Here is a 27,619-nt window from a genome sequence, read left to right as displayed (position 1 = left end):
AAAAAAAAAAACAAAAAAAAACAAAACAAAAACAAAAACAAAAGAAGAAAAAAAAAGCAGATTATATGAAATTTCAAAGCAAATAAATGTGAAAAAATTAAAAGTTCGTGAAAATATTTAAGCGAAGTGCGATGTGCAGTGTAGTATAATAGAGAAAATTGTATAATCATTCGATAAAAGAGTTGTACACTTTGTTCATTATTATAAGTGCAATTAAAATGGACGAATTAAAATGAACGAGGAGTTTGAATAAAAATGGAAAGTTAATGAACAATAAATTCATGGTTGAAAACTTGGTGGAAAACAATATGAAAAAAAGAATATTTCTCACATGTAAAAGTAATAATAATAGTTAATTGGAGCTAAGAGAAGTAAAGTTTAATCGAGTCAATATTATTTATCTATGAATAAACTTAATTGCATTACTGATTACTGATTACGGCTTAATAATGACGGTGGACAAAAGTTTATCCACATTTTGCAATTTTCCGTTATCTTTATAATATTAAATTTTCAAACAACGAACGGATAATCATTATTTATTACTTTAATTTAACAATTTAATTCTGCAACTATTCTACAACTATATATTGTGTCTTTGATAACTACCACTGATTATCACTTTTATCTAAATTTTTTCCCTTTTTACTTTTTAAGAATATTTGATTAATATATCTTTTGATTTATTCTATAATTCTTTTGCTTATATATTTTATATTTCATATTTAAAGGCTAGAAAAATAGTATTTGAAAACAAATTTAATTGCATCAATTTCCTTATAATGTTGCATGAGAATAGTCCGTAGATTCTTGATATATTAAGGGAAAAAAATGTTTGTTATTTGATAATACATAATAAAATTAACGCATTCACTCAGATAATATCAGATCTGAATTTTACTTGATTTCTATGTTAATGTTATATCTTGGTGTTAGAGAACGATGCAGTACTTAATGGAAAGCATTTGTGCGCGAAAAATGATAAATTATATTCAAAAACTTTAAATCAAAGTTTTTGAGTGGTTTGCACTTTCGAAATATTCGTCAAGTATCCGAAGTCGAAGCTAAACTTGCAGAGTTGCACTCAAACTTTTTCTTCCTTAATCTTTCTCGGTCACTTTACCACAATTTTTATACTTTTCATTTATGTTAGAGTGCAAAGAAAGAAAAGACTTTTATGAAGTAGCGCTCGGTCACTTAAAAGATAATACTTGCATTATAATAATACGCATGGAAGCTTTGAAAACTGCTTTGCGTATTTCATTTAAATAGGTCTCCAGCTGGGACCTTATCTATCACTGTCAGCTGAACGTCAACTTCTGCTTAACATAGGTCAAATGAGCGGACGTTCGATAAATGAGCAAGATCAGTAGCAAAAGCAAAATGCATAATTCGAAGCGCTTAACGATTGCCAAAAAGTCCTCACCTCGAGCACAGCCGCGAAAATTTCGCGCTCGTGACTCGGCTGGACGATGAGGCCGCCGTCGTAGCTCTCGAGCCTGCGCAGCTGCAGCTGCTTAGAGTCTTGAAGGACGAGACTCGTCTGGGTCTGGCAAGCATCCTTACCAGCCTCCGCGTCCTCCTCGATCGTACCCCCTAGTTTGCCAAGTTTCGGGAACACCTTGTTCGAGCCAGCACTGGAACCGGCCCGCGAATCCCGGGCGCTGAGCGAGCGCTTGAAGGGCTCGGGACCGCTGCCACCGTCGCTCCCGGAATCCAGGCTCGAGCTTCCTGTAAGCACACCCAGGCGTTTCATCGTAGATTTGAGACCGATGCACGTGCTAATGGCGCTACACCGTGGGGCTATTTCTTTCAGGGCTCGACGGATGATTTAGCCGTATACTTACGTGCGTTACTGGCAAATACACTCGTAGGGATTCCACTAAAGCTCTAAAGCTCATTGCAAACGTTTGATGAATGTGAACGTTAATCGAAAGTTAGGAAGTGGAGGATTTATTCGAAAGGTTTCGCTTTTTGATAGCCCGCTTTCGAGCGATAAGTTGTACGAGTTTAAAAGTCCAAGGAGCTATTAGCGAAAATTTACACTAATTATTTCTATTATTATTTTGCACGCGAATACCGTTTCACGGTTCAGAATTCGAAGGGATGAGGGGAGCAAACAGTACATCTACATGGATAAACTTATATGATAAGTTCGACTCTAATAGTCGAATTCTATTGATCTAATTGATTCTATATGTTCCATGGAATCTTCAACTATCTTGGATGATTTTCTTAAAATATTCTTTAAAAAATTAGTAAGAAAAACAAACGAACGCTTAATATGAAAATAATCTTTGATTAAGTAGTTGAATAGAATTTTTTTTTTTTTTTTTTTTTTTTTTTTTTTCAAATGCATTTATGATGCATAAATTTATATACTCTACATGTATGCATTCGAATAATTTTCAAGATTTATGTTTAATAGAAGCTACCTTATTACTTTTGCAATAATAAAAAATATCTCATATTCTATGATATATCTTGGAAATTATCTAAGTTAAATGTTAGGAGAAAATATTGTTAATGATTCTTTTATACTAAAAATTGGAAATATCATGTGTTATTTATACTTACTAGATTTCAAGTACTCTATAAGTTATACATTTATTACTAATAATTTTATTTACATTTTATTTAAATACTGTAAGAAGAATAAATATATTAATTAAAATATATGGCTCATTCGCTTAGATAAATTACTACAAATATATACGGTCTAACGGAAATTTATTAAAATTATAACATATTCATGAACTTATTTTACACTTAAACGCTATCATATTTGCATAGACATACTCTATTTATATATTTGAAAATAAATGTTCTATTGAATTCGTGTCCACTACACACAATGTACTATTTTAAATAATTAATTACCAATATGATCAATAGTTTATTTTAGGAAAAAAGTATCACGCAAATTATTCAATCGCCTTATTCCTTGAATAATTTCTAGGCTACTACGAACACTGGGAAAATTATGCAATGATAACATTAAACAAAAATTAAATAAATAAATAGCTCTAATCAGAATAGAAACAATCTTTTTTTTTTTACTCTAAAGTGCAAGGAAATATTAGCTATACGTGATTAACGTAGTAATAGTGACTAATTGTAATATCATCTGCAATATTTATGAATACAAAATATATGAAAGTGTATTATAAAAATCACAAATATTGTTTACAAAGAATGTGATTATCTATTTACTTACATAAATGGAAAAAGTAAGATTAATAAGGTTAGAAGAACTACTATTTATATTAAAAATATTTTAACAAAGATTGTAAAAAGCCAGATAGCAAGTACATTGTGACAGATAATATAGATAATCCGGATTAGTAGCTGATAAAATACAATCGAGATTAATGTTTCAGACATACTTTTCGTATCTGACGCATCATCATCCAGTTCCATTTTCATCTTTGCAACACCACCGCCTTTTTTAAGGTCTATAATATTATAATTCTTCGATTATTTTCCATTAAAAGCAAATTTCATTGTTATCTATGAAAATTAATATTTATAGCCATTCATTCGCAGACTCTAATTCGTTGAAGATAATACGTATTTAAACGTCACGTATTATCACATCATATTTATTTATATACGTGTATAATTATTCATAAACATATATTCTATATACGCACGCACGCACGGACGCGTGTATATAGCGAAATACTTGTATATATCTATATAATCGTTATTCTATTAAAAAATAATAATAAATTACATTTGGATTCATGTAAAAATAACATAATATACAGCTAAGGTAATGGTTCACTACACATTTCATTAATAATGGCTTCGATTGATCGATTTATTATAATTTCCAGTCTTGGATTAATATCATTAATGATCGCTATTAGATTATGAATTAGTAAAATAATTTAATTTCTCCTATATTTTCGGCTATTGGTAATTATTTTTATGAAACGTTAAATCGAAAGAGTATTTGAATTTTTGTAGAAATGCAATCGAATATGTTTTAAGTATGTATTTGGTATATTTGGTAACAATATCGATATTTGTTTGTTGTTGTTGTTTTTTTTTTTTTTTTTTTTTTTTTTTTTTTTTTTTTATTCTGCTATCATGTCAAATTCAACAAGCAATCCGATGTTATAGAATAATTGAAACTACAAATTAAGGCTCGGTAATGTATGTAGGATTAAGCATGTATTAATTAAAATCAACTTTACGACATTATCTTGTATTCTAATTTTGAGACTAAATATGCTATTATTATAATATTATGTTACGCGTTCCTGGTTATTCTTCTTGCTATTGTTTCGGGCTGCGCGGGCGTGAATGCGTTCGTGGTATTGCCAGGGGAGTAGGACGCCATCGTCCGCTTAAAGGGATAAGACGAGTAGAATGAAAAACGCGTTGACGGAGCAGGAGGAGAATTTAAAGAAAAAGTATCCGGGGAGGATAGTCAAGAATCGGGTAATGGCCGTAGGTAGACCGTAGACCTCGTTTTGGCGCTTATCGCAATTATATAAAATTTTGTCGCGCGCATAAGTCGTATAATTGGGGAGGGGGGGGGGGGCGACTCTTTTTTCTCACACTACGCCGAATACGGTGCCTTACACCCGGTATTCTCGTTCCAAATAAGCGCCAGGATATATTGTTCGCCTGCATTTATTGTTTGCTACTCGTTTCCACTTAATACACAATCGTACAATCACACGTATGTATTATAAAGGCACAGACTGGCGGTGAGTGGAGTGAGTTTGATGACGTTGGACTCTCATCATAGCATGAATTCCCTATAAAATATGTTTTTAACGAATCTCTTAAAAATACTTTCGTATTGAAATTTGCTTGGCTAAAACTGAAATTTTGCGGCTAGATCGTCGCATTCGTCTATCTTATAATTAAAATTTTGTTTTATCATTGCCGCTATCTATTATTATCGATCAAGCAATCAAGTAGTATTGATTTCTCTATAAATTGACTATCTATGATTGACGAGCACATTTCTCTTTTGCCATTTATACTTCGAAGACTTTTTGTCTATAGAATTTCAATTTATAAAGGTTATTTTATATCTTATTAACGTATTGTTATTATTATAGTTATAAATGCACACAGATTTTAATTGCCAATAAGCATAAGAGTTTAATTATTAAAATTAGAATCATGAAAATTTTAATGTGTATGGGGCTCTAATGATCGTTAATTTATTATGATAATCTAATTATTAATTTAAATGTACTATTTATAATTTTTTCAATATTTTAAGATCGAATGCAGGATAACATTGAAAACATTTATGAACATAAGCCGATGTGTGCGCATAGGCACGCGCGCAATGTATTTCAGTGTATTTTTATGCAAGAAAATAATTTCATATTCATTGAATTGAGTGATTGCCATACTAACCGAGCAGACGGCCCCACTTGCTTGGTCGAACGCGTCCTGAGTTCGCATCCTCGTTCGAAGATGATACCTTTCTCACCTGTGACCCGCTGTCAGTGTCCTTACTTTCCTTACTATCGCCTTTCTCCACATCGGCGCTGTGTCTCTCTCTTCTAAATCTATATTCCAAATGAAAACAAATGGGATAAGAAGAATATCATTTGAAGACTGGAAGGCGATAGAATGTAGCTATAGAGGAGTCGAAGCTTCGTCTATAAATTATATTTTATATTATTATTATCCAGTTGTATACATGAAAAAGTAGGCCTCGATAATGCGCAATAGGTGAATTTAATGTTTTTTTTTCTCTCATCTATTTAGGCTGTTACTGTACATATCATCACTATGTAATATAGTAATTTATTTGGTTGAACATTTAAATTATTATAAAATTAGCAAAAAATACAATCTACGACAATGAAGTCCATCATGTAAAAATAAATAAAATAAATCACATAATACAGATATTCAAAGTCATGACGAATGAATCAATGACAAATTTATGTTTAACGATTAAGATTTCGTAATTTTCATACTTTAACTTTTATTTGTTTATCTTTAATTTTATCATTCGATTATGGAATATATACCAAAATCATTTATTTTTTTTTTTTTTTTTTTTTCATTAACGAAAACTTATAAATTACATTTATATATAATCGACAATCAAAATTTATTTTCTAAATTGATATTATAATTCTAATAATTAATTTTATGAAAAAAATAACTTTTATCTGCTATGCATAAACAATAAGTAATTTGTTTAATTTAAGCTCCACTTTGTTAAAATTTTATCTCTTATTTATTAATTGGTTAGCAATTAAATATTTTGAGATCAATGGATATAGACAATTTTTAATTTCTATTTTTAAAAGTATTATCAAGATGGACCAAACGGAATCGCATAGTCTTAATAAACATACTTATATGGTGATGAATAATTATTATTTGTATTTTACAGCGCAAATCATATCTACATACGCTCTAAATTAATTTTTATATGGTAAACTATGGGAAATGTATATATGACAATAAATATATAGCAATGTTAAATAAAGGGTTACAGCTTCATTATACACATTATTCTCTTTTATTATTTTATTCACGAGCAGCCTACTTTGGTGTGCCTACATACCATGTTAAAAAAAAAAATCAAAGGATATTGTCAATTATATAATTTGGTATTATTAAATAATGTATTCAATGAGATTGTTAATAATCAATGCTGTATAAGAAATATTTTCTTAATTGATTAAATACTTGTTGCCTTATATGGAGGTTGCAAAGAATTATAATGAATGAATTATAAATATAATTTTAATGTAAAGTATTTATAGATGCGAACAAATATATTTATAAGATGGATGTATATTTATTTATCGAATGTATTAAAAAGTATATTATTAATGAATTAATTATTGGTATTGTAGAATAAAACATCAGAGCTTATGTTATTAAATAATATTAATACTTAAAATGAAAATCTGTAAAATCTGCTACAGTAAATAATTGCAGTTTAATAAAAAAAAGAAAATATTTCAAATCCAAATTTTTTACGACCTTACAATGGATTCGGAAATTCTATTAGTTAAAAATTTTATTTTTATCTGCGTTTTATTTATAACTACTACAATGATAGAAACGGTTGACAAAAAATTATATTTCATTTATATTTCGATTCACTATATCTAATAAATTTGAAGATCATTTTTTTAACTTTCTTATACGACATAAAGTTGTTGATCGAAGATTTATTTGAAATAAAATTGAATACAACAAAGACTTATATTATGTTAATTAAGACAACCATTAGCTCGTATTGTTTTTTTTTTTTTTTTTTTTTTTTTTTTTTTTATCAAATTGGTAAATTAGTTAATCACTATTAGAATTATCTACCACATAATTAAAAATATATATGAAAAGATCGTTTATTTTTTAATTGTAACAAGATAACTGCATTTACATTCCTTTATTTAGGTAAAATATTTCGATCATATACTTCTTAATATTTAAATATTTCCATTACATTAGAAATTAATCAATGATAAACGAAAAAATATATATACACGTTAAGAAAAAAAAATTAAATAAAATAAAACTAGACTATTATAAAAGAATAATTCATATATATTTGCATTCAAGTATATACAAATTTCTTACGTATGATTATTTTTAGGCTGAATACAACATTGATTATTGATTTCAACGAAGTAGCAATACTTTATAATTAATATCAATATATGAAAACTTTCAATACATTATCAAGATTTAACTTCAGATTTCAAATATTCAGAGAATCAAAGTATATTTACAAAGTATCGAAAGTTCTCATTTCCAGTTTGATCGTTGCTTTTATTGTAATGTTAAAATATTAAATACGGGTGATAGAAAGAAATTTGAATCCTAGAGTGTATTTGACACATGCACCGAATATATATATATATATATATATACATATATGTATATATATATATATATATATATATATATATATATATATAACGCGTAATGTCTAAGATTGCTAGTACTGGAAAAAGAGAGAATGTATGAATCAATTGTATAGAGTCGAATTTAAAAAAAAAAAAAAAAAAAGAAAAAAAAGGTAAAATAAGCATTAAATATAAAAGTGCTGATAAATTTATAGATTTATTTAAGAATTGTGATAAAAAAAAAAATTGAAAATTATGAAAACGAAGCGTAAAAAAGTTATTAAATTTTTCCAGTAAATACAATATCTAATTACAGTAATAATCTTCACAAGCTTAGAAATTTAATTGAGTAATATAAGCAGCTACGCTAATTGAAGACTCAGAATCATGTTGATAGATTAAAATGTACGAAGAAGAGTATAAAAAATGATAAAAGATTCAAGTGGCTAGAATGAACATTTTCTCTGTTCAATACTCGCAATATATTTTGCACTTTGCTTAACGTACTGTGTACAATACTAAGAAATAATTTTAAGTAAAATATATTAAAGAAAATGCGCATAACTCTCTAAAGGCATATATTTTACAGCACTCTAGCATTCATATAAATTCAAAATAATTATACTTTAAATGATTTTAATCAAGAAATTCGTAAGGTCTGAAATCATTTTCATTATTTGTGAAAAATGAATTACACGTAAATATATCATTACGAATTAAAATAATTCATTTGAACGAACTTTTAAAAACTTTATCAAATTTGTTACTATATATTAATTAATAAATATAACATACAGACAAATATAACAACAGAATCATATTATTACGTATAATCGTAATTTTTCATTCGAAAAACGAAATACAATAGGTAAATTAAATGATACTCGTTGATATTTACGTTTACATGTAATCATAATGCTTAATCTAGTATTATAATACGTAGTAGAGAGTCTTAGATGATTAAACTAACAAAATTAATGCACAAACTAAGGTGATTTTGCTATTTAGCATTATTAAGGAGATAAAGGTAATTTTTTATTATAAAGGTAAAAAAATGTATTGTTAATAATGTAATTTAATTTATTATATTTTGATGTATTTTTATTATTATTATTATTATTATTATTATTATTATTATTATTAAGAATTAAAAAGAAACGCTGATATTATTAAAAGGAATGAAGGCAATAACTTTGTATATAGAATAGAATAATAAAATACTTTATAAAATTTATCTAAAAATGACAAGTTTTAAATATTTTATTTTTTACATATAGAAATAATGCTGAATTCTAATATAATAGTATTACAGGATATTTTACATAAACATTGTCGTATTGTGAAACGTATATTATGTTCTTCATGAATGGATCTGATACATAATAAATAGATCTTCAAATATTTTCTATTTAAAACTAAAAATATGAAAAAGATGTAAGTTTAATGAAAGTGTCCATAGCTTTATTTAGTTGCATAAAAAGCAATATATAAAAAATATTGTACTTAAATATAATAAATTAAATTAAGTCTTTTTCATAATTAAAATCTACTATATACTGGATAGATGTAGAGCCATATACAAATGACTACTAATAAAATAATTTTTATTTAGAAAGAGAAAACAATATAATATTTATGATTTAATTGCTTTTTATCATTGAATACATGTTTAGATATAAGAGATGAAGAATGTATATATTAATAGCAGGAATATTCAATTTTTTACAGTCGAAGAAATATGTCTATATATGCATAAATATATATATATATATATATATATATATATATATATATATATATATGCATATATGCAGACATAATATACAGAGCAAAATATAGTTAAAAATGTTATTTATACATAATTCGATACAGAAATAAAAAAGATCTGCGTATGCGTACGTGTATTTTATGTATGTTTGTTTTTATGCTTTGTGTGCGTGCGTGCGTGCGTGCGTGCGTGTGTGTGTGTGTGCGTGCGCGTGTCTCTGTGTGTATGTGTATGCTTTTCCGTGTATCTGCATGTGTATAACTGTGTGAGTGGATAGGTGTGTGCGCGCGCGCGCGCGCGTGTGTGTGTGTGTGTGTGGGTCGGTGTTGATGGATGAGTGGGTGTAGCTATATAATTGTAAAAAGGAGACAAGAGATAGATATAAAGATTAATAGAAAACAAATAAGTAAATGAATATACGTAAGAAATGAAATTGCCTAAAGCTTGGCCAGGGCGGCAGTACGGAGACGGTGAGTTCCTCGTCGGAGTCCTGGTTTGAACGATTGCTTGCCCTTCCCGACATCATGATCTGCGGCTCCCCATCAGTCTTGAACCTTTTTATTCGCGAGCGTTCGAATCAACAGTTTTTTTTAACATCAATTTTACATTGGTTTATACTGTCTTTGTGTTTAATCTCTTTGTGTATATTTTGTTAATGGGCTGTTGTGGATTTTATCGCTTTATGTCGTTATTTATTTAGCAGGGAATTTGCTAATAGATATAAAATAATGCGTAGGCAATTGGACTGTCTGTTATATAACTGAAGAAAAATACAATAAAGATATACAGTGAGAAAAACATACACATTTACGATTTACGTATAATATCTTAAATGCTCAAACATTGAGTTTCTTAATGTTTGTTCTTAACTATTTCTTAATGTATAAATTTATTTATTGGACATTCATATCCGTGTATAGGGATATTTGATTCTTATAAATAAATAAATATATACATATATATGTGTGTTTATTTATTTATTTATTCATAGACTTTAATTTAATAATTTTGCGAGTACTACTTCCATAAAAAAAAATTGATAATCATTTTAAAAGGATTATTTTTTAAATAAATTTTTAAATAAAATTTTAAAATAGACATAGAAAATAATTATGATCACTCTTACTTTGAGAAAATTTTTCGAACCAGATGATCCTGCGACTGATCTAATTGTGGTTCATTTTTTCGTCTCTCAGCAAGTTCTTTTTCCCGTCGAACATCAGCTACTTTTCGAAAAATCAGCTATAAAATGCAAAAAAAGCAGATTATGTGTTTTAAATAATTTTATATCATATAATTATTATTTAAAATTTATAATCAATCGAAAATTCTGTTATATAGTATATCCGAGGGTGAGAATATTTTAGAGTTTCACGAGTCACAAATATTAGTATTAATATATTAATATAAATATAAATCGATTTATTAGCAATTGTAATTAATAAATTTCACGTTATAATTATATGATTAACATATATTGTTGTTTATAATTATAAGTATTAGTATATTATTTGCTTTGAACTTAGTTTGGACATATACCATCAATTAATTTTTAATTATTTAAAATTAAATATGCCAAAATTCTATTATTTTCCTTATTGAGGCAAATATTAAAAATAAAATATAAAAGTTTTAAATGTATATATATATATATATATATATATATATATATATATATATATATAGATTTGGCACATAAAACCAATAATAAAACCATCTAAAAATATTCTTAGATTAAATTGAAATACGTAAAATAATACGAAAGATATTTATTTTATGTTTCCATAAATTATATAATTTCGAATTTCATAATAATAAAAATAGATAAACATTGTAAATTAAAGATAACACGTAGGTATTAAAATAAAATATTTATAATTTATATTGTATATTTTAAGTTATTATAATTGAAAAATTAATTCATATGTTAAATATAGCAAAACGCATATATTAAAATTTTTTATTGTTGTTATTCCCAATAATAATTTCACACATATACGCAAACGTATACATTAGCTTAACTATAGACGGCGAGGCATTATACTTTTCAATTTTGGCGATCATTTTTTATCTTAATTTTCAACTTAGTTTTTAGTGTGGAAAAACGAATAGGAATAGTCGGTTATTGAAACACTTAAAAAAAGAAGGAAGATAATGGTAATTTAAAATCTATGTATTTAGTATGAAAAAAATGAGGGAAAAAATGGGATACCCTTATTTTATAATTTTTCTTATAACAGCTTTAATAATAATACAATTATTATTATTTTTTGCAAAAAGCTTTACACATTTATGTAAAATAATTAATGTATAAAAAAAATAGATCAATTTTTAAGAATATTGAATTTATAGAATATTGCACTTTGTTATTTTTCATAAAGAGACAAACACAATTTTATTTAATTATATTTAAATATTATAGTGATAAATAAAAAAACCTTTGTAAATAAGCAAAAGTTTGTCAGAGAAATCATATAGTTAATTTATTTCATTTTCTTTCCTTATTAAATGTAACAATTCAATCAGGTTATGACATAAATATCTTTTATTCTTTTACAAATTGCATTTACTTTATATGCTAACTATACTAACCACTAACGTTAAGTGACTTACTTTTAGTAGCTCGTTTTTATATTCTATTTTTCTCATGCATTATACAATTGCGCTCATACATTAGACGTAGCCTAATTACCTGCTTTCCCTCGATAAATTTACTCTTGTGATTTTGCTCTCCACTTCGTATCATATATAGGACGGAAAATATTATATTCATATTGATTTTCTCGATCAATCCAATTTTTTTGATAAATTACATATTTATTAATCTTTTAAATATTTAACAATATTAGAAATAATTTTAATTTACCAACAATAGAAATAATCTTTTATTGTGAAATTAAATTGACTTAATTTTATTGGAATAAGTAATTTGCATTAAAGCATTAAAGAATTATAGCTCTAAAATTTATTAACTTTCTTTCATTGTAATTATATTAAAAAATCTTTTCAAGAGTTAAATATCATATATCTAATACTTATGCGAGTTGAATATTTATATGAATACAAATGAACTTTGCAATAACGAAAATATATTTTAAAAGTACTATAAAGTGTAAAAAAGAAAATATGTCCTACGCATGCGTAGTATTTCCGCTCGATATTTTGACAGTAGCAGACGATCAATTCATACTTAACCTTAAAATACTTTGTGAGTGAAGCTTTGAAGCGAGACTCGTTCGTACGTATTTCGCATTTAACAATACGAAAAATGAGACTATTTCAAATTTCAAGTGTTAAATAACGAAGAAAATTAGTATTGATTTGGTGTCATAGATATTCTATTTTTAGAATAAGTTTATGGATTGTTGGAGTCAAGGTTTGTCTATTTTATATATGATTAACTTTTATAGATATATTACGCTTTTAGAAAACTTAATAAAGCTCGGTTTTATGTACTTTTTTTATTTTATAGATGGGACATGGATCTTCAAATCGTTCTGCGTCATCTAATATTTTATCTTCGGAAGAACTAACTTTGGTCGAAAATCTATTTAAGTCAATGTCGCGTAGTTCAGGATCTATTAAACGCGAAGACATTTTTAAGCATTGGTCGGCTCACTTAGATGATACATTGTTGCAATTCGTAGTACGATTTCTTTGTCATGAGCCTGGAAAACGAGTTTCAGCAGTGAATGGTGAGAGCTTTGGCAAATTATATGTATACGCTGTACGTGGTAGTTCCGAAGAGAGGACAAATTTAATATTCACGGGTTTCTCAGAGGATGAACAAAAGCATGAAATTCCTACCGCAACATTTTTACAATATCTTCAAGCCACTATAAATTCATACTTGACCCTACAAAAAAACTGTGCCAACTCACATTTTCTCAGCTGGAGTAGTATCGGTTGTACTGTAAATAAGAGAAGAATAAACATGCGATCTCGTACTTTGTGCGAGGAACTTGTATGGGGTATGGAGTACGGTGATACTTTGACGTTCGAACAAGTGGATGTTTGGTTTCGTCAGGCTGCCACTTTCAAAACAATTCAGTCACATGTTTTCCATTGTTTATTTTTAGTGTCTCAAAAGAAGGGTGATAAAAATACATTAGCAAAAATTAATGATTTAAATCTTTTGCCACTTTGTCAGGGACTAGAGAACATTCCACATTTTCCAAGTATTTTGGGTCTTGGAGATGTCTTATTTTTGAATCTTAGCTTACCCCATGAGCTTCGCAACGAGTGGCGTTTTCTTTTCTCAAGTCAAGTACACGGTGAATCATTTTCTACAATGTTAGGAAGAATCACAATGCAAGGAGCTACAATCATAATTCTTCAAGATATGGATGATCATGTTTTTGGCGGTTTTGCTTCTGAGAATTGGGCTCTTTCGCCCATCTACACAGGAAATCAATCATGTTTTTTATTTCAATTAGAACCACAAATTTTGACTTTTCCAGCTACTGGCTATAATACAAATTATCAGTATCTGAATTTACATCAAAAAACGATGCCCAATGGATTGATAATGGGTGGTAAATTAGAATATCCTGCTCTCTGGTTATATTGTGAGTATGGCTCGGGTCAATGCAGTGTATCATGTACAACATTTCAAAATTATGTGCAACTCAGTGGGAAACAAAATTTTGAGGTTAAGCATTGTGAAGTATGGGGTGTGGGACCAGTAGCAGATGAAGCTAATGAAGAAGAAAGAGAGTCAAGGTCAATTCTTGATCAGGATCCTGCTTCTACAGTTCTATTGGAATTGTTTGGTAAAAAATTACACAGTGAAGGACTTAGAGAGAAAAAGCAATAAGAAAATAATTGTATGTCTTAATAGATATTAAATTTCATTCGATATCAAATAAAAATTGTTCCAATAACTCTTCGCTTGGTGCAAATATCTAAAGTAAATAAAGGAATAAAAACTTATCGTTTCATGAAAAAATGAATATGACAATTCATAAAAAAATGATATTGTAAATACAAAAGGCAATCATTTTAATTTTATACGTAGATATTATTTAATTAAATGGGAATATAAGTTAAATTAGATAAATTATGTAAAAATTTATTTTACATATTCGCACCAATATAGAGATGTGAAAGTAAAACAATCAAGCCCTCAGATAAGAACTATTTTAACGATACCACTATTGTATTATTTCGGTTTGATATTCCTATACAGAAAGAATAGAGCAATAAGTGAAAATGCGCATGTAATCTATTCTCTATACTTAAGATTTTTTCATCCAATACGAATTTCAATAACGAACTATATTGTATTACTATCGAAATACTATAACGAATTTTTATCGATGTTAAAGAACCTTCCAAGGTACAATGTTATTTCGGATTATTAAAAATCAATTTCATTTTATAATTGAAAACCTTTTTAATAATACCAACGAAGTTATATTTTTCGAATTGTTATTTTATGTTATTTAGAGTTAGATTGTACAGATATATGTATATTATATAATAATTAAATATTATGAAATACCAAATGGAAATGATTTTAATGAAATGAAATTTCTATATGTGACTTACAATGTTTAATATAAAGATGTTCCTTCAAGACTTAAAAATAACGTTAACAAGAATTATTGAATTAAATGAATTATTGTAAATATGAATTAACGTGATGACTCTTCATATTATATACAGTTAAGTTTTTGTGCCACTTACAGAGCAGGGATAACTTATGGCAAGTTATCGAATATCATCGAAGGAGCATCGAAAGCTTTGATAAAGTGAAGAATTTTTTCGTAGAAATAAATCTTCATGTCAGATTGGAGAATGGCCTTTAAAATGTAAAAAAATTTCTTGTTTTCTCTACGACTTGTTATTTGTTACTCAATTATGGATTGAGATTTATTATTGCTCGTTTTATTTTTAGTGTGTAAGATACTTTGTTAAAGGGATGTAAAAGTTCATACTTTTGTAAGTGAATCATCTTACAAAATAAACATTAATAAATGATGTTAAATGAAATTGTACTGTGACCATGTGTTTACCATTATTCTTATCATCAAAGTGTTAACAATAATTCTATTTAAAAAAGAAAAAATATTCCAATAATATTTAACAATGGTAAATCATTACAATTTCGAGTGCATATTATATTATGTTTTATACAAATCAAAATACTCGTATAATTGAAATGATTATTAATATGACGTGAAAAGTACTGTCTTTACAAATTTCTATGAATTCGCCAAATTTTAGAAATACATGAATTATATTTAAAACTGACGAAGTCTGTTATCAAATTAATATAAAATAAAATATGATGCGATAAAAGTCTATATTAATTATTAGCATTATTTATTAACAATATTCTTTATCACGGTTTGTTTGTTCTATGTACATGAGAAACACAAAATTAAATATAATTATCACAAGTACAATATCAATTTATTATTGATTATTTATAATTTTTTTTTTAAAAAAGCTCGTCCATTATTTAAAAAGAATCTTGTAGATACGAAATTATTAAACTTTCTTAATTATCATTTAAAATTTTAAACAGAAACATGTATTATATGCATCTTATAATATTCCTATAAATATTGTTTATATGTTTAATTCATAATTTATCACACACATATATATATATATATATATATATATATAGAGCTAGATAAAATATTTCTTTTCAGAGAAAATGTTATATTTATTAACATTTATAATAACATGATTATAACAATTTAATTTAACTGTCGACATTGGACGTGAATACATCAAAATAAATATGAATATAATTGATAAAATATTAAATTTAAAATAAATATTCTCTTGTATTATGTGACCTTTACATAAATTTTTTCTATATATATTTATATCATAATATTTGCAGTTTTTAATTAAAAACGATGATTTGCTTTACTAATTTGACAACTAATTTAAAAGTATAAAAAAGAAATTTTCTTTTATGCAATATATTGAAATTACAGACATTTTAAGAGTCTTTATCTGGATATAATTAAAGAATATGATTTTTAAGATGAACGTCCGACCTTGAGTAATATTATTATTAACACGGTAATGTAAAATATTGAAAAACATTATTTTATTAAAGGCGAAAGCAATAATTTAAGCGAGAGATCGTGTGATATTACACGTTATACTCGTAGTTATTTAACCGATTCAGTTATATTTATTTTTATACATTATGCAATAAATATGTATATTATAATTTAAAAACAGTAACAGCAATTCCCTCAACTCTATTATAATCATTGTACGAGATCTATTTATTCTTGAATTTCCGTTATTTCATTTATAAATCAAAGACGGAATAAAATATTTAATTTGAAAAATATTATTTTTAGTAGAATGTGTAATTATTGTCATGCAAACTTTTAAGTAAATCAACACAAATATCAGTATAAATATTATTATTTTAAAAAGTTTTAGTAATGTTACATCTCCAATCGAAGTCTCTTAATTAATCTTTGAGAAAAAATTAAATCTCAAAACGTTAGTCGAATTCGCTGATTACAAAGATAGATTTATAGAATTTTGTATCTCATTTAAACGTAAATTTTTTTATAAAACTTAGCTCTTACTATTATACTACGTGGCTAATTTTTATTTTTTACAAAATGTATTCGATCAAAAATTGTCACTGAAATTATGTACTACATTGAAATTGAATATATGATGATGATTTCACAAAATATTGATTGGAAATTTTACGAAGAAAATAACCCCGACAACTTGATAAAGCAAACAAATACTACATTTCCTCTAGACATTAATATGCAAGTTTTGAATCACTTTTTGCTTGCTTGTAAGTTCCATGCATAATTATGAGTTAAACACAAATGTAATAATGAAATTTTTTTTTATATTTCCTTGATATTCGCGTGTAATATTTTTAAGGCAATTGTCACTCAAGTATAATCAATGATATTCTTTGCTTATTATAATTCAAGGTATAGTTTGACTTCAATGGTAATCGTTATTGAATTCTATTCAATTTTACAATGCACATTTCAATGGCAAGATTTACGATCCCATGATACTCGTGACGAAAAAGAAAAAGAAGAAAATGCCCGTTAATAGGATCCGGTTATGGCGTCAGAATAAAAAAATTGGAAATGGAGGAAAGCAGTGCTTGCATATACGCGGCACTCGTAATGATTTTGGTTATTCGGGCACTAGTTGTTTGTGAAAAGTGTTCGAGTCGGGATTTCAGAGGCGTTGCTCAGAGCAAAGTCGGGACAAGTCGGGCCAGAGACGAGAAGAAGAAAGGTCAAGATCGATAATGTACACGCAAGAAGACATGATAAGAAATATAGAAATATATTATTCCAATGCTTGAGCTGCATTATTAATCGATCGTAGCTTCATCGTCCGATTTTCATATTCACGCGCGGCAACTCTACTACCACTCAAGCAACTGACAACATACTCTATCGAATCTCTTTCGATCCCCCATATATCAAATAGGCAATTTTCAATTTTTATGGAACTCGAGAAAAAGTAATATACATTTAGGTCTCGGGGCAATATTCTCTAACGTTTTAAAATTGTTGCTAAATGACGGTTATTATCGAGTAAAGTAAATTGATGGAAAATAGGAATATAAAGGCTTTTCAAATATATTCAATGCAAATGAAATACTCTCGAGAAACGCCAAATGTCCGTATGTTAATAAAATGTCACAGACACATTGTTGCAATGTGTCTTGCAAGTCGTAATGTCAATCGAATATTAATGTGTATTAATAATTTGAGAATTCGAATGATCAATCGAAAGGTAAGACTTTCGAGACGGATCTATCTGGCATGTTAAAGTTCAACTATCGTAGATTGTCATTCTTAATAATAATTATTAATGCCCTCGCATCATATACTATACATTATTATATTAGGAAGAGCAATATTATAACGAAGAATAAAAAAACAATTTACGTTGGGTTTATCAAATACATAATTGAATAAACGACGAAATCTAACACGATTATCTGCTTTCGTTAATTATATGTTTATTGCATAATTGTAAAATTTCAAATAGTTAAACAAAAAAATATTGCGTATAATCGATGTCTTATGCGCCACGCTGTATAAGGCGTATAAAAGACAAATTTACCAGTCGCATTCAGAGAGCATACATTTATTTAGATATAGTTTTTCGTTTTTTTTGTTGTTATTTTTGTTTTTATATTAATACCAGGAGATGCGACATTTAACACCAATGCTTTCTTTTATCCTCGAACTAAGAGTATTGCTAATTAATGTATAGAAAGGGCATATAGAGAGTGTCATTGCGATTAGCCAAGTAGGAAATGAGTGCTCGTTGCACGGTAAACCAACTGTTCCAATTGGCTCGCCGGTCGTTTAGATCGATACATGTAAATATATGATAGTGTAGTAGTGCCGAAGAGGCGTAAGTTGAATGCATACTCACCCTGTGCCGCAGATTGTAGGTAAGTATGAGGTTGCGTGCGAAGGAGTTGGCGAAGGCCTGATAAAAGTCCAGAACCTCGAGGAGCTTGTCGCGCTTAATCGTGTGTAGGTCGCAGTAGGTGAGGGCGCGCACGTTGGCCGCACTCTGGCCGACCGCGTTGTCCTTCCAAAAGCTGTCCCCAAAGACGTCGCCCTTGCCGAGGATGGCAACCACCTCGTCGTCCTGGATGACCTCGAGGCTTCCCGTCACGATGAAGCAGAGCGAGTCGATTGACTCGCCAGTGTGATAGAGCAAGTCGCCCGGCGCGCTGTGCGACATCGTGAAGTGCATCGCCAAGGCTCGCAGGCAGCCGTCCGAGGCCAGTCTGCGAACGTCCGTGCACTTTAACCTTTGCCGTCCTTCTATCTTCTATTTCTTCTTATATTTTTCTTTTCTTCTCTATTTTGTATTGTTCGTTTTGATTTGTTAGGGCATCTTGTTTTCGCGTTTTTCGCGAGCGAGCGTCGCTGCTTTTAATTGCGGATGTTACGCCGACGTTGGCCTGGCTTCTCCCAAGCCGCGCTTTAATACTCGAAATCTTTGGGCAAACGCATTATCTTTGGGGCGTATTAGTGGATAAAGCTGACGAATTTCGAGATACGGCATGGCTCCGTGTCAATATTTGCGCTTGTTGATTGTTAAATGCAAATAGACTGCCCTTGTATGTAGCTCGCATACGGGTTATCGTAATGTTTATCGATCGAATTGTCGTTGCCATCGATAGGAAAAAACAAAGGCCAATCGTAACGTACGCATAATGTAACTTATTATCGAATTGTAAGAAAGCAGCTTCCTTTCACCTAATGCAGTGAATTGAAAATTTGGGACATTCATTCGATGTTGGAATCGTTGAATAAATACACGGCGCGCGGCTCTCGCCCGAACAATGTGGATCGACAATCAAAGTCAACTAATAAATTATATTGTTTTACACAAAGAAATATTATATGTAGTTCGTGGCACAGTTACATAGTCGACCTTTTGCCAATATAACACGACTTCTATCATATTAGGATCTATTATGCGGAATATTACAATGACATACTATAGGTAAACAATACTATTCATAGAATAATTTCATTCTTTCTTTTTTCTCTTTTTTTTTCTTTCGATACAATTACGATTATTTGAAGCTGAAAATTACACTAACGCATTTAAACTCAGAATTAATGGATTTGAATTTGGCATCGACTGTAAATCTGTAAATCATCTATACGAATGCTGAAAAGCATTTGTAATCTTTTATCAAAATTAGTACAAAAAAAAAAAAAAAAAAAAAGAAGAAGAAGAAAAAAAAAATTAGATGGAAAAATCTATTATTGAAAATAATATTTTACTTTTGTATTTTAGCAAAAATGTATTGACGTTCATGTTTATTAGTGACACCGAATATAATCGCTTGAGATATTGAAAATATTTAAATTATCTTCGTAATAGCGTAAGAGTGACAATTTGATTGCGCGTGTCGATTAAATTGGGCAGCTAAATTCTACTTAGTTAGTAGTATGTATCGTTCGTTCTGGTAAGGCACTACGATCATTACAATTAAATGTTCTTCAATGTGTAATGTTGAATAAAATAATTGTGATGTGTGATACGCGTAAAGCATGCAGTTAATAAGCCGAATTACCTGAACGCCGGATGCTCATTAAAGACTTTTCTATTGAGGTGCACACATATGTCGGCTTTCATGTCTTTTGGACAGTAATTTAGAACCTTATCCGTGTCCAATCCTTTTGTCATCGCCCATGTACTGACAACATAATCCATGACCCGTTCACTCAATGCTTTTGGCACCTCGTGTAGCTTCATGAATTCCCGCACATTGTTCAACATGTCGTGGTATTTCGCGGTAGCCGACGTCATCTGCTGAATTATTGTTGTCACATGACCAAATATCGTTGCGTATAACAAAGCTATTAACAGAACAATTTAACGATATCCTTAGATGTCATTAAGATGAATTAGCTGCCATAATTGGCACACACTGTTAAACTTTAATAATCGAGTATTGCTTTTATCGACAGTCGTTGGAAACTTGATCCACCTGCCATGGAGTGCTTTACACCGGCGTACATCGCTCGACTTTATCGTTAACAATTAATTACATTAACCGAGGGCTCCTCGGCCTTTATAGCATGTTGTTTAAAGTCGACGTATAAGATAAGTAGCCAAGACTTCGTAAATGAGTCCCCCCTAATGCTCAACGTCATCGTCTAATTCACCCCCAATCGCGAGAAAACAAAGTGAATGCTCGATCGGTATTTGCAAGCAACAGCTGCCACGTGACAAAGTGCATTACCACCGAGCAGTCGTTCTCCAGGGACATCGGCACCTGGATCCACGCCGAATAACTCACCCGCGATAATCATCATGCAAATGGTGAAAATCTTCTCGTTGTCGGTCTCGGCGGCCACGTTGCCGAATCCAACGGACGTCATGCACGTCATGGTGAAGTAGAGGGCGGTCACGTACATAGTGCGCCTCGAGGGTCCGGCGATCAGTTCCGGCGCCGTGCTCGCGTTCGTCCACAAATAGCTGTAAGGCGACTGCGTCACGTTCGCGAGCTTCCACAGCCACGAGTACTGGACGCCAGCGTCTGCATCCGATCGGCCTATCGAGTACCTGAGAGTACGGGACAATTATTTATTAGTTAGTTGGGCGGTCGATGTGGGCAAGGGTGCGACGGGCGTAAAGGGGGGGGGGGAGAGCCAAACCGCTGTATTGCACTGGAGTAACGAGATCTTGCCATGAAAATTCTCATGCCGACGATTCTCATTGGAATCGCTGGGCGATGATTTTCTCGACTCGTTCGACACACGACTTTATGAAAATGAAGATTATTGAAAATGAGACTTTTGGCAAGGTTTCTTAAGTGCGCTATTTCAATCTCGGCCATTATATAGTTTTTCCACTTTAAATCATACGCTACTTCGTCTCGTTTTCAATAATATTAATAATTATTATAATAATATATGAAAAAGTGTAAAAACAACAAAATAAATAAAACGAATATAGGATTGAAGACAAACAGATTACCAATCATGTTGATAAATTTATTTGAACGCAACAAGTGGATCAATAAATGTCATTGTATTTCGTGTGAGATAATAGTGACGCTACCCTGCCTAAATTGCTTACAATCGATCAAACAAAAAAGTAAACAATCGCTACAAATGTAAGCGATGCATTTCTTTCTCTCTCTCTCTCTCTCTCTCTCTCTCTCTATGCGTTATGTTGAAAAAAACATGGCTTTTTTATTTATAAGAAATACATTGTTCGCGATCATAAAATTTCATAGAAAAATATATGGTTTATATTAAAATTGAAAACAATAATATTTAATGGACATTTTTTTTTTTTTTTTTAATTTTTTCATAAAATACGTAGAGTTGAGAAAAAATATTTTAATGTGTAGGAAATATGCCTACGTGGCAACGTAATTTTAAAGCTGTGTCACTTGTATTTATTTCTTAAATTTATTCAAGAGTATAAAAAAGTTGTAACATCGCATATAAAATATCTTTTGTTTATGCATTAGTAAATCTTGGTTTTATCATCTCATATTTAAAACGGGAATTATAAAAATGTATGATAAAATTTAACATATACCGTTCAAAGATTATTTGAACCGATTTATAACAGCAAAGTCATTTTCACGACCCCAAAAGTCATTTCATCTTAAATCCTCTTATTTTTTGTAGCCCGTATAAAATATCGACTTATTTGCAACATCATTAACATTACTTATATTATCGGATATGTATTTTTAAAGGCAATAAAACTCTTATAACGTACGATAAAAATTGTTAAAATTACTTGATAAAATTTTGAAAGAATATTGCGCATAAAAATCATCAAAGTTAACGTGCATCGATAATAGATATTAAACCTGTATGACGTCACTTTCATTATTTACTATTTATGCGCTTGTTTTTATATTAACACTATGGCTTTAAGGATATTGTGTTATTGGCTTGTGGGATATAATGTTAGAAAGCCTCGATTATTTAAGAAGTTAAAATGGCGAAAGTAAACAGCAGGGAAAAAGTCAACGCGGTTGTACGCGGAAGAAGTAAGGAGAACTTAAAATTCAGTTCCGCTAGCGAAACTTTTTAGATACGTACGTAAAACTTATATTCCTTCTCCTCGTTCTTTTTTTGTGTTTTTTTTTAAACAATTTTCCTTACCAAAGTAAAAAACTTAAAAAAAGAGGAGAAGAAAATCAATAAAATTTGCATTATAACATTTTCTAACATATTTTTGATTAAACGTCCATAAAACTATTGACATTAATGTGTGAAATAATAAAAAATATATATCATTTGAAATTTTAAGAATAATATCCTCATAAAAATTTGTTTGTCTATGGAGAAAAATTCTTAACAATATTCCGCATAAATGTCAATAATTAAAGGTTCTCCGGTTTTTTCTATTTTCAATCGATACTATAAAAGTACAAAGCGAACTTGTACCCATTAGTTATATAAAAAATAAGAAACTAAAACAGCTTTCAATTAGAATGTGTAAGTTGTATTTTAGGCCAAAAAAACACAAAGTGTTAAGCTTCTTTATGAATAATAAATTCCAATTTTAGAAATAAGCCCGGACTAATTATCGCTTGAGTAGCCAGAAATGTGGGACATTCGAGCAATTACGATAAAATAAATCTTACGATACATTATTAAATGTAAAATTTAAAACTTTCATCGCGAGCTTTTACAACCACATCCTCACGGCTGTCAATCATTATCATATGATCATTCGCAACCAAAAGTAAAATAAAAAGAGTCCCATGCGCATCGTACCGTTGTTTTTTTTTTTTTTCTTTTGTTCAAATAAATGCCGCAAAGACAAATGCTCTCTTGCATAATAGGCCGGAGCCAGATATCGTCCATCCACTTTAATCGAAAATATGAAAAGGCCTAATGGCAGCTTAAATCCTTACCGAATACAATAATACTTACCAAATACAAGCAAGCCAATGAGCGACGAGCATATAGAAACACAATAGGAGTATCAGCATCGCCGCGCCGTACTCGAGGTATCTGTCGAGCTTGCGAACGACTCTGCCGAGCCTCAGTAGCCTCACGACTTTCAGGGCAGAGAACAGACTTCCGATTCCGTCCTCATCGTGGTCGAAGGCGTTGAACACATCATAGGGCAGGCAGCTTAGCAGGTCAATTATAAACCAGGACTTAAGGTAGTTCATTCGTATCACCTGCGAGCAACAGAGCCAATGACATTACGAGGACTTGGTGGCGCCCGGCTCGTGGCAGTGTTTGTCAAGATGAAAATTTACCTTCGGCAGATTATTCTTTATCTTTTTGTTCACCTATTATTATGTCAATAATAGCTCGCTAAGAATTATTAGTTATTATGCTCGTCACGCTTTAAGGATTTTAATTGCAAACTTTTTCTACCGTTCAAGCATACGCGCGGCCGCGCTCGCAGTACTTTCAAAGCAATGAACTTTACGATTAGTTTTTTCGACGTGTAACGATACATGCTACTGCTATTATTAAACTTGATAACATTAACATTTACTTATCTATTGTAGATAATTGCATTTACAAAGATCATAATCATTTAAAAAATTATTAGGTTTATGCAATTCTTATAATTTGATTATATATTATACGTCGTGTTTATTAGAAAAAAAATTGCGAAAAAAATCTTTCTATATTCATAATTGTGCCCTTAATTTTGCGTATCCGTTAACTTTAATATAAACGTATAAATATAATTGTACAATGATCACAGCTACAAACAATTGTCCATAATTACAGACGACAATACATAAGAGCGTATCGAACGTTGTCAATTGTTACATAAACAACTAGATATTTCTATTCGCTCGTTAATATTGTCACATTATGTATTTAATCTTAAACAATGGCTATTTGCATTAGAAGACCTTGAAATAGGATAATATGCCTTCGGTCAATTACAGTTCTTGTAAATAATGAATTACTTATCTATAAATTATTATTCGCTCTAATAAATTAAGACGATTATTAAATTCGATGAATTCTTTAATAACGTATTTGATGTTAAAGTGAGTTCTTAAATAATTTCAGGCATCCCGAGAAAGAAGGGAATCGTTGAAGATTTATGGAATTTCAGAAGCATTTATAAAATATTCTTAGTAACCTCCGAGAATACGGGGAATGTAAAACTTTCACGTACTTTGTATTTTTACATGTGCTTGAATCTTCGAAATTGCCATTTCTCGTAAATTTTATCTCGAAAATCCTCTTCCTTTACATTTCATTATAATCTCATGAGTATGGTTTCAAAATAAGTTGCCTCGGCGGTTAAGGATTCGCAACAAAACGTTACGAAGCGTTTCAAGTAACACAAGTTTTTATATTCTCAGCATTTTAGAAAATCGGAGAAAGCTCTCTAATGCAAATATTAATAAAACAAAAGGCAAAGAAATGGCAGACCTTGGGGTCGGAGACAACTTCCCCACCGGCGCCGACGAAAGTCGTATGGAAGTTGAGAACGATGTCAATGAAAAAGATGACATCGACAATGGTGTCGACCACGAGGAGGAATACGTCCTCGCTGGTCTTGTTCTTGAAGGCGACGTTGTAGGGGACCATTATTGCCGTGTAGAAGGTGAGGCAGAGGATTATCCAATCCCAGATAGCCTTGAATGCGCAGTAGTGTAAGAGGATGTGCGGTGGAGTTTTGGGTGCCTCTTGTCTGTACTGTGGCATCACGTCTCCACTTAAGGACATCATCTGTAAATGTCAGGTCGAGATAGTACCGAGCTTTTACCCTGCGAGTACATATGCTCGAACGAGATCCCCACGTAAACATTTCAACATTCTTCTCGCTAAACCGAGGACGACGCTCACTCGTCTATATATGCACCTACGAAATAAACGAGATGTGCTTCTTCGTTTTAACTGCGAAGAATTTCGTTCCTCTACTCGTAATGCACAGTTCTTATTGGCTTCTTTTGACAATTCCTCGATAAATGACATTTAATTACACGATCGAACTTCGAGTTAAAAGAATAATTTCGCTTTTATCGCTGATCCAATGCCATATGTACAATCCGTATTCAATTGATTAATTAGAATTTTTTTAACAAAATTATATATACACGCACGGATAAAGTGAGCTTTCACACTACGTACACACGCGCGTGCATATGTATGAACTTTCTGTCTAACTAAAATAAATTCGTTTCAGTTAATGTTGATTTCATTTAAGCGGTATTTATAATTTCTGAATATATAAGCTATTTGATTCGTTACAAAATGCATCACCTCCACCATATTTAACTACAAATTTAATTAATATTTAATTGAGATATATTTTTTTTTTTTTAATTTTATTACTTATCATAATTGTATATGTATGAATAAATTTCGAAGCAAAATTGTGTCAACGGTATCTCTTAAGTTTTGTAATTCCCATTTTATTCAATCTTCGTCATTTTCGTGCTAAAGTGTTTTTATTTCTTCGATGCTTTTAGCTGCAAACTTCTGTATAACAAGTAGAATATATTTAACTTCAAAGTCATTTGTTACTTCGGCTTTTCATTATACGCTTATTTTGATGCTATACAATTTAATTTATAAAATAAAAAGACAATAAAAAAAAAAAAAAAAAATCTTGCTGGTAAATGTAATACAATACGACTCGTTAAAGTTTTTCTAATAATATCAATCAATTGTTTAAATGCAGATTAGAATTAAATACATTAAAATTATCGTTGCAATTATTTGTACCAACTTACCAAAAAAAAAAAAAAAAAAAAAAAAAAAAAAAAAAAAACGAACCATTTCATGCTAAAACGTTAAGTTAACTAATACCGTAAGGGCTATTCTCCTATTTGTCCTAATCATTCAATTTCTCTTTAATAGTAAAATTGCCTTGTACTAGCGTTAAATGTGTTTGAATATTTCCTCCTTATTTTCACCATTTTTCATTCGGCTAAATACAACTTTCGCGTACATATAGTTTTATCAAATCGACGAAGATTATTTAATGTTAGCCGACAAGTATTCTTACCTTGTCGATTATAATACTTTAGCGATGCCATGCAAAATATGTCGGATTGATAACGCGCCAACGTAGCGTATGTTGTAAATACCAACGGAATACCCTCGACCGTGCACGCAATCATTGCCAAGATTAATGTTTTCATTGATTATAAGGAGGAAATTTTGTCGTCGGAGCTGGTGCATCGGGCTGAGGTTGACGAGCCGAGTTAGCTCGAGGCTAAAAGGTATGTAGTAGCCCCCCACTCCGAGGATCGGCCTGAGCAGTGGGTTCGAATCGAGTGGAAGAAAGCTCTAGGTAGTTTAACGGAAACTCACGTGGCCTAGATGCGACTGCTTGGTAGTGACGGGAAGAGTGGAGTCCTTGAGGGCCGGTACGTGGGAGCTGAACTGGGATACGAGGACGGACCTCGAGCGGGTGACTGAGCGCGCGAGCTTGGCGAACTTGGAGAGGCCGCCCTTGGCGTCGTCCGTCTCGATCGGCTGCTTCAGGGCGGTGATGTCTCGGAACGTCAGCAGGA

General features: G+C 30.2%; 2 protein-coding genes across 2 annotated transcripts in view; one reads left to right on the top strand and one right to left on the bottom strand.

Annotated features, from left to right (window-relative positions):
- The window catches only part of eag (potassium voltage-gated channel protein ether a go-go), a 133,190-nt gene that overhangs the window by 8,051 nt on the left and 97,520 nt on the right, over window positions 1-27,619 (bottom strand). The window contains 9 exon segments of the mRNA XM_011506777.1: window positions 1,427-1,731; window positions 5,389-5,543; window positions 10,748-10,863; window positions 19,039-19,402; window positions 20,708-20,993; window positions 21,437-21,702; window positions 24,045-24,298; window positions 25,527-25,826; window positions 27,417-27,619. The exon segment at window positions 27,417-27,619 is cut by the window's right edge and continues 16 nt beyond it. Coding sequence (XP_011505079.1) covers window positions 1,427-1,731; window positions 5,389-5,543; window positions 10,748-10,863; window positions 19,039-19,402; window positions 20,708-20,993; window positions 21,437-21,702; window positions 24,045-24,298; window positions 25,527-25,826; window positions 27,417-27,619 — 2,249 coding nt within the window.
- LOC105367919 (TLD domain-containing protein 1) lies at window positions 12,832-14,571 on the top strand. Its single transcript, XM_011506776.1, has 2 exons — window positions 12,832-12,997; window positions 13,094-14,571. The coding sequence occupies exon 2, from the start codon at window positions 13,094-13,096 to the stop codon at window positions 14,435-14,437; it is 1,344 nt and encodes a 447-aa protein (XP_011505078.1). The 5' UTR covers window positions 12,832-12,997; the 3' UTR covers window positions 14,438-14,571.

Source organism: Ceratosolen solmsi, unplaced genomic scaffold, assembly GCF_000503995.2.
Source record: "Ceratosolen solmsi marchali unplaced genomic scaffold, CerSol_1.0 scaffold6, whole genome shotgun sequence".
In the NCBI taxonomy this organism is placed as follows: Eukaryota; Metazoa; Arthropoda; class Insecta; order Hymenoptera; family Agaonidae; genus Ceratosolen; species Ceratosolen solmsi.
Note: the sequence above shows the minus strand (reverse complement) of the source record. Positions and strands in the feature narration are given on the sequence as shown.

Excerpts from the sequence above, each read along its gene's own strand:
- LOC105367919 (XM_011506776.1), top strand. The coding sequence starts at position 13,094 with ATGGGACATGGATCTTCAAATCGTTCTGCGTCATCTAATATTTTATCT.